Below are 12,158 nucleotides of genomic sequence, written 5' to 3'. Positions count from 1 at the left end.
AAATATTAATTTAAAACTTTATATAATTATTTTTTTTACCTCAAATAAATAAAAAAATTAAAAATTTAGTTTAATTTTACCTGACTAAATGTCTTTTAATAAAATTTTAAAACAGGAAACAATTTTATATATACCATTTTCAAATTAAGCATATACTTTTTTAAAATAAATAATATATTATTGATATAAATTACTTTTATTTAAAAACATTAAATATTTTTCTTAATATTAACTTGTTTTTTTAAAAATTTATTAAATATTAAAGATATTCAAATGTTCTAAAAGTATGATGATGTACGAACATAATTTAAAAATATTTAAAAATTGCAGGATGTAACATTCTATTTAAAATATATATCGAGTAATATAGTAAAAAAAGATTTATTCGTTTTGTTTGGTTATATATTGGTGTGTAATCATTTAATAAATAGAAAATATTTTTTTTTATAAATAATATTTCTTTTAAATAATGAAATATTGTAATTGATATTTTATTAAAATTTATTTTTTAATATAGCTTTTAATTGGAATTGTCAATAAATTAAATAACATTGATAAATTATAAAAAAGGTTTTAAGTTATATATAAAGGTAAAAAATATTAAATCTTTTCTGTAATATACATAAAAGTATTTCAAGATATAATAATTTACAAAAAATACAAAAAAATAAAATTCTTTTATCACCTGCGTTGGTTTAACCAATATAATAGAAAGATAAGAAAATTTAAAAAAATTAACAAAATTTTAAATATTTTTAATTAGGTAGTATTAAAAAACCATAATTTGTGTATTTTAAAACATTACCTGATGCTTCTTTTATTGTTAGCTAACCAATAAAATATTATAAATGTTTTTTTATATAAAGTTGTTATAGATGAATTCCTTTTTAATACCATGGATTCAACGATCACACTTATTGACAATAATTTTAATTATTTTGTTATTTAAAAATAGCAATTTTTGAACTTAATACTATAATATCAGTTTAAAAAATTAAAATAGTTTTAAAAATAATAAAAATATACTTTTTTTTTATAAAAAAAAAAATGTTATATTTCTATAGAATGAGTATAACCATTAATAACTATATCTAAAAGGTACTTTCTTTTAAAGAAAAAAAAAATTTTAGAACACAAGAATTGGCATTAAGAAAAAAGAAATATTTATAAAATAGCCATTTAAAGTTTTGAAAAATTTTTCTTAATTCAACTGTTTTTTTTTGATAAATTTTTAACTAAAAATAAGATAAAAATTTAGTTAATAATACAAAATTAATTTTTGATGTAACTATTAATTTGATTTTTATAATTATATATATGTAAATAATAAAATAATTTTTTATTTTTCTATTTAATATAACAAATAAATATACTTAAGTATTTTCATCATGTCAAAAAGGTGTACTTTTAATAAATATTGATAAAATTAAACCTTCAGAGAATTTTAAATAAGTGAAAAGGAGATAGAAATATATCAAATTTGTAGTAAATAATAACATTTATATCAAATAAAATAATATACTACAGTAGAGATTAAATTACAATTTATGGAAATATCATTAATAGAATGTTATTCTAACCATTTAAAAAAAGAAATTAAACATATAAAGTTAATTACAAAAAAAAATCTAAGTGTTTTGAAATTGAGAAAGCTATCTAAACAAGATAAAAATATCAAAATTAAATTCAAGTATAATTTATACTAATAAAAATGAGTACAACATAAAATATTTTTATTCTATATATATTTCCTATTTTTAACTATTATATTAACAACAATTAATTGTATATAAGCTATAAAAACTAAGCTAGGTTGCATATTATATTTATAAAAAATTGTAAATTAAAATTTTATATTATCATATAATAATTATAGATGGTTTCAAATTTTTTGTAATAATTGCCTTGGTTATTTTTTTAATGAAGAAAATATATATTATATATATATATATATCTTATTATACTGTTACAAAAAAAACTTTATCATGTATTAATTTTTCATTAATATAATAAAACATATAGTAAATTTAATAACAATAATTTTATAATAAATAATAAAAGTATTTAGAAAAAACAGATAATAAAAATTTTTTTTTTACTTTATATTACTAAAATGTTTTTTATTTTAGGTATATCATCAGTACAAAAAACAATTTCTTACTTAATAAATTATTAAAAATTATTTTGAGATAAAAATTTTAATTATTCTAATTTGAACACAAATAATTAAACAAATTTTTAACGCCAGCCTTTTTTTTTTATTTTTTTAAAATCAGCTAATTTGATAAATATATAATATTCGGTAATTTAACGTTAACAATAAGAAATCATTTTTCTTACAAATATTACAAAATATTTGCCATATAAAATCAAAATTACTAAAATTTTATTATTTCTGTTTAAAAAATAATTAAATTTTTACAATAGTATCAAATAAAAGTTTAAAAATATGTAAAAAAAAATAAAAAAGCATTAAACAGTAGAAGATATGTTTAACAGCAGATCCAGTTAAAATGTTCTGAATGATAAATATTCGCTCAAAAGAGTAAAAGATAATATATATTCATTTTAGACAGTAATAAATAACCTATGTATGTTATAATTTTTTCCAAATAACTTTATTTCATATATTTTTTCAAATTTAGCATAAAATTGAGCAATTTTTTTAATGTTTATCATTTTATTAGATCTTTTGATCAAATATTACATTACCTTACATATCATCACTTTCGTCAAAATTTTTTTCTGTAAGAAATATTCATATGTAAAGTAAATCAAAAAAAGTTGTTCATTGTTTGAGTGAAAATACTTAAATTTACATATTTTGTCAAAATGTTAAAATTGTCAACAAATAATCATTTAAAATAATTGTTTTCTTTTTCGCATAAATTTAACATGTAAAATAATATTTTAATAGTAAGATTTTAAAATAAAATAGTAAAAAAAATTTATAAAATTAGTCCATATATTTAATTGTGTCTAAAACATCTCTAAAAATTTATTTTTAGCTAGTAAATATATTAAAACATTGTTTTAAATTTAGTATAAAAAATGGTAATGTAGTTATTGTTTATATAATGATAACTATTACTCTAGTGTATTTTTTTATACTTATATGGTTTGTATAGTATTTAATGTATTGTAATAAATAATGTTGAAAACTAATTTGCTTAGAATAAAAAAAAAATTGTTTATAATATTTATACTTAAAATTAACCTGTTAACTTTATTAATTTATGTTCGTAAATTTACCAAAATTTTTATTCTTAAAATTTTTTAATAGTTCTTCTATCTTTCTTTTATTGATCTATTTATATCCTTAAAAAAACTATTCACATTTAATTTTTCATTTATATGTTTAAAACCATTTTTTTTTAAAATTCAAAACTTTTTGTAACTGTATTTTATTATAAATTACTTCGTTTAAACTATAATATAAAACAGTAAATTTAAATTTGAATATAAAGTATTTTATATATTATTTATTCTCAAGTTTATTTGGTTTATGTGATAAAATTAGTAATACTTGCAATAAAATTTTTTTGGCATAAAACGATATTTATTTGATTTTTAAACATAAGATTTTAATATAAAATTATTGAAAACATTATTTTGATATGTGACCACAATTACTATATGTAAAAAATTACGTTCTTGATCCATTTTATGAATTATTTTTCAAAATCATAAAAAAAATTATTATAAAGTCATGTAGGCATTTTTTAAATGATGAAATTTATATTTTTTCAGTAAATAAAAGAAAGTATTGCAAAAAATTTAAACATGAAACCAATTAATTATCAAAATTGCTATACAAAATTTTATTTAAAGCGAAAGTAAAAGCGATAATTTTTGAAGCTTTTTTAAATAAAAAAAACAAATTTGTCGTTTATAATTTTAAAATATATGATTAAACGAAATAAGATTATATTTAGATGGAAAAATTATGAAACATTTAAATCTAAAGTTACTTTTAGGTATAATAAATGTTCTGTTCATTGATGAATCAAATTTAAAATAATTATTACTATTTTTTAAATGTTCAATTTATTATTTTTTATTCTAATATTAAAAAATTATAACATATAAATAATTTTAATTATTATTTAAAAAGAAATTCTATATTATATTATCTCATTTAGATTAATTATAAAACTCATATTAGTTTGACCACGGAATCTGATATATAATAAAATATTTTTTTAGTTAATTTATGCTCTTATTTCAATTAACTTTTAAAATTGATTATTCTTAATTTAGTACTTATTAAATGATTAAATAATTATTTTAATCTATAATAAAACATCATATATAAAAAACTAACAATTAATGTTTCTGATTTATATATTAATTTTTTACTTCAAATTTTAAACATTAATAATTTTATATGTTAACAGATAAATTCTTTTAAAAAAGTTGATTTAATTTATAAATTAGTTTTATACAAAAGTTTACTTTAGAAAAATTCAATGAAGCATTTAATTTTATTAAAAAATTTAAAAACGATTTATCTAAAATAGCTAATAAGATGCATATTTAAGGAAAAGTATCATAAAAAATCTAATAATTTGACAAATTATTATAAATATTTAAACAATTTGATTATCAAAATAATTTATAAAGTTAAAATAACAATGAATATTGCAACTGTTTAAAAAATAAATTAACTAAATTAAATACAAAAAGCATTAAAAATAATTGTTAAAAGTAAGATTTTGAAATAATTTATGTGTATAAAGTTTTTTTTCAAAACATTTAAATAGAAAATAATAAAAATGATAATTGAATTTGTTTACTAATGACTTAGATCATTCTTGCTTAAGGCGACTTCGTGGTCTAGGGGTTAAGACGTTGGTATCACACACCAAAAATCGTCGGTTCGAATCCGGCCGGAGTCATTTATGCAGCATGTCTTTTACATTTTAATTATAATATATTGTTACTATTATTTTTTCTTTTAAAAAACAAACGAAAAGATAAATTTTATCTTTTTAAACAAGAAACAAGGTATTGTTTTTGTAAATTATTTTAAAATAAAGATAATAAGTTTTCCAATTTTACTTTTAAAAAAGATTTATATCTTGAAAACAACAAATTAGGAAAAGTTATCATCTATATACATTTGTGAATAATAAATATATTTTAATATAACTAAAAATATTTTTCTTGTTCTTAATAGCTATTTTTAAATTTGGTTTTTACAAATAATATTGAAGTTAGAACATAGAAATTAACAATGGCATACCTTTTTATTTAATTATATTTTATCTTCAAATTTAATAGTCTCTTGTGCCATTAGTTTAATAATATGTATTTTCTTTTTAATTGAATAATCAATATTGTTATAAATCTTCATATTTTTATACATAAAAAACCATTATTTGTATAATTTAATTAAATTTCTTTTGTTAATAGCTTTTTTTAATCTTTTTATTTCAAACTAATAAAATTAGTTTAAATGGTACGTTTGAAATTTAATAGGGATAATAAAAATGTTAGAAATAGAATACAAAAGTTTAAAATTTAAAAATCATTTCAATTAAAGAAGGAGATATATTTATATTTAAAAAAAATAAAAATTTTTATTTCCTCATTTTCTTGACATTCTACTTCGTGGGTATATAAAACGCTAAATCTTAGAACAGCTTCAAGAACAAATTGTCTTTTTTTATTCTTCTAACTCTACTAGAATTCAGCGTGCTACCTGTTTAATATGTTGCTACCAATATCACGTTACTTTTTGTTTCTCTACTTTGCGTCAGTTAAATACTTTAAATTTAAAAAAAACACGTTTTTTTTATAAATAAATTTTAATTGAACTAAAATCAATGGCTTAAATTGGTTAAAAATATAATGTTTGAAATAAATAAACAATTTTTTTTTGTAAATATAATTAAGTTACTTAAAAAATAAAAGTTTAAAATCTCAAAAATTAAGTATTAACAAATAAATTTCAAAGAATAATATAAATTACATTAGAGTGAATAATATTAAGGATAAAGAAATGAATCTGATTTAAAACGTAGTTTTAGATATTTAAAATAAAATACTAAACTTAAACAAAAATTTATATATTAATAAAAGAAATGTAATTTTATGTATAAATGTGATAATAACCTTTTTGAAATTAATGATGTTGTTAATTTGAATTATGATTTATATTAATATATAATTTACAAAGTACTCTCAAAAACTTCTCCAAATTTTTTAAGTTTAGAGGCTCTAAAACTATTTTTATAGTAAAATAATTTCTTTATAAATTAGTTTGTTAAAAAATATTAAAATTAAAACAATTACTTTTATTAAAATTATAATAAAAAGTAAGATAATCACACACATTAAAAAGTATTTTTATTTTTTTAAAACAACATTTTATTATAAAACAAGTTCAAAATTTTAAAAAGCATATTTTTATAAAATTAAAGTACTTAAATTCAAAATGGCAAAATATTAGCATTTTTATTATTTTCTAACAATATTATAAAATAACTTTAGGAACAAAAATATTATAAGAAATAGTAATATTTAAAAAGAGATGTATTTTTTAAAAAAATCTCCTGCAAAAGTTTATAATTAAAAACAAAAGTTATATCAATAAAAAGGTAATTTATTTTTATAAAGAAGAAAAAATTTTTTTTATTAATTCATTTGAAATATTATAATAGCACGTAAATCTGATTAATAATATAATATTTTTTTCATTGTATTTCTATCAATTACATACAAAAAATTTATTTTAAATGTAAATCAAACGTCATGATTTTTTTTAAAATTTTTAATTGAAAAAATGTTTTTTATTAATTTATTTATATAATAAAAAGTGATTTAATAAAAATAAAAAACGAAAAATTAATGCTTTTGCTAACGCTTCCCGTCAAATTAATTGGCTTTTTTCTGTGATGTAAAAAATACTTATACTATAATCAGAAATAATATGAATAATTACAATTTGTGATTAACAATAATAATATATAAAGTTTTATTTCTCTGAGAATATTAATAAAAATTTTAAATTTTTTGTTCAACTAACAAAAATAAAGTTAAATTAACTATGATAGTTAATAGTTTATTTTTGATACGCAAAAAAATTCATTGACATTTTTTAAAAATCAAAAAGTATTGCCGCCAGCAGGGGTCGAACCTGCGACCTTGGGCTTATTAGACCCACGCTCTAACCGACTGAGCTATGGCGGCTTGAAAGCCGACTGCGACTTAACGCACCGATGGCAAACCCGTTAACCATCAATTTATTTTTTATTTACTTCAATATTTTGAATTAATTTATACATTTATATGCAGTTTTAAAATTTTTTATTAATAATTTTTATATATTTATTATAATAAATTTTTATTCTACTTTTTGAATTTTGTTGATTTAATAGATTATTCTTATCTACTAACATTTTGATAAATTAAAAGTAAAAAACCTTATTTTTAAAACATTGTTATCCATGTTGTTAGATCTGAAAAAATACAGTAATTTAAATATTGTTTAAATACAAAGTATTTTTTATTGTATATTTAAACTTTTTCTTTTTTAAATAAAATTTTTAATTAATTTATTTTTTTAAATTTTATATTAGTTAAAACAATTATTTAAAATCATTAATGAATTAATGATATTTATAACAACAACAAAATATAATATATACTTTCAAAATTTTTAAAGTAGAATAAATAAAGCTGAGAAGGTTGACGCGTTTTGACACATTTTCCCATTTTTATTAAAGCTAATTTTTCAAAGTTATTCCATATAATATAGTTAATTTAAGTTGTTTATTTTACCTACGCATCCCGGTTCTTATTTCTTGCATGTGAAGATTTTTTGTCATGTTTTTAATCTTAATCCTTAAAACATTAAAGTGATAATTAACTAAAAAGTATTTATTTCATTTTTTTATTAATTTTAGGCAAAACATTTAAATTCTTTTTATCACATAAAAATACCTTTACTCTTTCATCACTTTAAAAATATTCGTTAAGAAAAAAAAATATAAAAACAATTTTAAATAAAGAATTTTTTTAAATAATATAAATTTTATAAGACAAGAAAAATAAAACAGAACTGTAATAAAAAATTTTATGGTTTCTATTTCCATTTTTACAAATTTACTTTTCATTAGAAAACAAACAGTTACCTATCAACAAAATTAAGAGTACATCTTTAAAAATTATTTTTACTATATTTTAAGTTCAATATCATTTCTTTTTTTATGATCTTGAGACAGATTAAAAATACTTTTGACACTAAAAAGTCTTTTAATTACAAATTCAAAGAAATAATTAAAAATAAATTTTTGAAAAATAATAGAAAACAGCATTCAAGAAAGCATTATCAGCTATATTTTAAAAAAACTGTATGTTATATAAAAAATGAACAATTTAAGTTTCATTTTAGAAAATAAAAATAACATTGATATTATGATAAAAAAAAATTATATATAAATTTTTTATTTTTTAAAAAACATAAAAAATTGTTTCTTGTACTATTCATATTCATTTTTTAAAAATATTTCAATGTTTACTATAATCTTAAAATTAAAAATTTCATTCTTTAAAAAAGCTTAGAAATTTTTGTTTTCAGTTTATTTCCAAAATTGCTAGCTTTGGTTTTCAATTTGTTTTTCACTTCCAACTAAGAAAAATAATTAAAACGTTTTATTATAACTTACAGTTTTTTTAAATTTGGGACTTTTGTTAAGCTTTTCTTTTACTTCATTTTTGGTATTTTCTAATGTTAATTTTACTTTATCTTTAGCTTGTCCCTAAAAGAAATTTTAAATCAAAATAATATTTTTACTTACAACTTTAGCTTTCAATTCCTTTGTTTTTTCTCCCAATTTATCTTTTAAACTACCAAGTAAATTTTTTTTTTGAATTTGAGTTTGTTTTACAGACAAATTATTTCCTTCTTGTGATGCTACAGCTACTTGGTTTGAATCTTCTTCAGATGAAACGTCTTGTAAACTGAATTGAATGGCAAAGATGGCAAAGATAGCTAAATATTTTATAAAATGCATTTTGATTATGCTACCTTTACAAATTGGTTTTCTTTTATATCATTCAGAATGTACTTAGTTTTAAAAAAAAAATTTTACATGTTAAATATTAAATAATGTGGTTAAATATAAAATTATAAAAAGGATTTTTTTTGTACAAAATGATATTTATAATTTGTACTAAAGTATCTTTTCTATAAAATATAATTTTATAAAATTAAAAAAATTATTTATCTAATATATTTTTTGATGTAAATTTTAAATATATTATTTAATTTGGAAAACATTATTTACATATCCAAACGAATAAAAAGTTAATTGAAAAATAATTTATGTATAGATTATTAATTTATTTTTTCTTTGCTAATCTTATTTAAGATATATTTTATGATACAATAATATCCAATTCTTTATTGTTTGTATAATTTTTCTTGTATATGATTAAATTTAACTGTTATAGTTTGTAATATATTTTTTTCTTATATTTTTAAATAATGAACAGTAAAAAGATTTAAAATTTAGTATCTTAAAACTTCTAGGTTTTTTTATCTGTTGTTTTCAAGCTCTAAATTGTTAAAATTAAGAATAAATCAAAAAGAAAAAACTGTTTTTTTTTTTAAAAGTTTAACATAAAAGAGTGTGGTTTAATTAATTAAATTTACACTTTGATTTGATTCATTAATTTTATCTGTTAATTTTAATTTTCCATAAATTTCGTATTATGATTGTAAAAATATTATTATCACATTATTATGATATTTTAATAAAAAAACATATAAGTCTTATTATTAATTTCTTGATAAATCTTTTTTTTTATATTCAACAAGTAAAAAAGTTAGTATTAGAATCATTTAAATTACATATTTAAGCTAATTTATAGTTTAAAAAACAAAGATAATTTGTTTCAATCATATGAAGAGTATATTGTTAAAGAAATACATGTATATATTAGTTTTATTTATACACTTGTATAAAGTTTGATTTTTTAATAAATTTTTAAATGATATAACAATATGCTGATAACAAAAGCATTATAACTTTTATTATATTTTGAATAATATTAAATTTTAATATTATTTGTTCTTAAAACATCTTTAAAATAATAAATTTTTCTTAAAATAAATAAATTTTATACATATTATTAGTCGTAACTATTTTTTATTAATTTTTTTAAAATATTATTAAGAAAATAAATTATACGTTTATTGAATTTTCCGGAATAGAACTAGTGTCGCAATAAACAATAATTTTTAACTTGATATTTGAGCTGAAAATTATTTATTGTTTTTTTATTTTCTATGTAAAAAATTAAAAGAAAGTAACTTAAAAAAATTGACAACTTCAAGATAAAATAATTACAAAGAATAATATTATTTTAATGAAATAAAATTATCAGAAATAAAATATTATTATTGAAAATTTTTCGTAGACTATGAATCAATCTAGTAAATTTATACATTGAGTTGGCAGAAGTTATTCATTTCAATTTAAAATGTTACATTAGTAGTTAAAAAATTAAATCTATTATTAACAAATAAAAATATAATTTAAAAAGATAACTAAAATAAAAAATTTAATAAAAGAAATGATAAAATAATTTACAAAATTAAATAAAACAGAAAGCTTAAAAAAAATAAATATTTTCTTAAAAAAATAATTAGTTTCTGTAAATGGAATTTTGACATGAATTCTCAAAAGTTGAAGTACTTACAAAATAATATTAATAAGCAGTTTTCAATCAGTTGTAAAGGAAACAATACAGCATATTGCACTAAAGTTTTAGAAATGTAATATTTTTCTGAAATAAAGTAAAAACTTATAGAATCGTTTTAAAAAATTGTCAAATATTAAAAATGTGTTTGTTATATTATTAAATTTTTAAAGTTCTATTAAAAATAATTAAAATTAATTATAATGTAAGACAAATACAACCAAACTTCAGTTAAAAAATATTTTTCTTAAAATTATATAACAATATCGTAAACAAAACGGGTTATTTTAACAAATATTTCAATTTAGTTTTTTGCTCAAATGATATAACTGCAAAAATAATAATTTTAATTTTGCCAAGTAATTTTATATTTTAAATGTAAAAAAAGCATAAAAAAGTTTTCAAATGGCCAAAATAAAATTTTTCTTCAAAAGGATAAGCCTTCCAGGGGGCTCGAACCCCTGACCGTTAGATTAAAAGTCTAACGCTCTACCAACTGAGCTAGGAAGGCTACAGGGTGTCAAAAAACATAATTTCCCACAAAAAATCTTTTATTTAAGTTTTAAAACAAGCTCAGAATTAAATACAATTTGTGACAAGTCTTGATAGTAATCTAAAAAGTAAAAATAAAAATTTATATTTATTTAATTTTGTTTTATTGTTTTTTTTATAGCCAAAATGATTAAACTAAAATATTTCAAATTCAAAAGTAAAGAATAAAAAAAATTTTCATATAATATAAATATTTCTAGAAAAATGAATCTAATTTTATTGTTAAAAATATTTTTATCAAAGGAAAAAGATAAGTTTACTTAAGCATGAAGTATTATTATAAAACTTATTGTTAATCATGAAAAAGTAGAAGCCTTTTATAATAATTTCTTAAATTTTATACTTTATTTTAATTTGACAATTTTAAATCAAATAAAAAAATATAATAATTTACTTTAAATGTTTCTATACACATATTAATGTATAAAAACATTTAAAAATCAAAAAAGATAGCCCAATGCGGGGCTCGAACCCGCGACAGCCAGATTAAGAGTCTGGTGCTCTACCGACTGAGCTAACCGGGCTGAAACACCAAAAACCGTTTCTTCTTAATTTCTCTTTAATTTTAAAACTATTTGTATTATTTTAAGAAAATTTAATTGATAAAAAAATATTTTTGCTTTTTTACTTTTTAAATTTATACTACTTTTGGCATATCTAATAAATTAAATACAAATATTTGTTAAATAATGGATATAAATAAAAAAAAATACTGATTATTTTGTGCAAAAACATTCCTTTATCAAAAAAATTGCATCATTTTATACATCTATTTTTTTTATGTTGAATGTTAAAAAAAGTTACTTCTTAATTTTAGAATTTTTATGTTATTATTTTATAAGAATTTTTTTTAAAATGAAATGAGAATAAAATTTTTTACTAGTAAAATTTAAAAG

At 17.1% G+C, this 12,158-nt stretch overlaps 1 protein-coding gene across 1 annotated transcript; it reads right to left on the bottom strand.

Annotated features, from left to right (window-relative positions):
* Positions 1 to 8,554: 8,554 nt before the first annotated feature.
* Positions 8,555 to 9,020, bottom strand: SRAE_X000256900 (Hypothetical protein; the record flags this gene model as incomplete). Its single annotated transcript, XM_024645799.1, has 3 exons — positions 8,555 to 8,635; positions 8,673 to 8,765; positions 8,805 to 9,020. The coding sequence occupies 3 exons, from the start codon at positions 9,018 to 9,020 to the stop codon at positions 8,555 to 8,557; spliced, it is 390 nt and encodes a 129-aa protein (XP_024500046.1).
* Positions 9,021 to 12,158: the final 3,138 nt, after the last annotated feature.

This window comes from Strongyloides ratti, scaffold srae_chrx_scaffold0000009, assembly GCF_001040885.1.
Source record: "Strongyloides ratti genome assembly S_ratti_ED321, scaffold srae_chrx_scaffold0000009".
Taxonomy (NCBI): domain Eukaryota; kingdom Metazoa; phylum Nematoda; class Chromadorea; order Rhabditida; family Strongyloididae; genus Strongyloides; species Strongyloides ratti.
The sequence above is the reverse complement of the archived record's forward strand: the minus strand, read 5'-3'. Positions and strand labels throughout refer to the sequence as shown.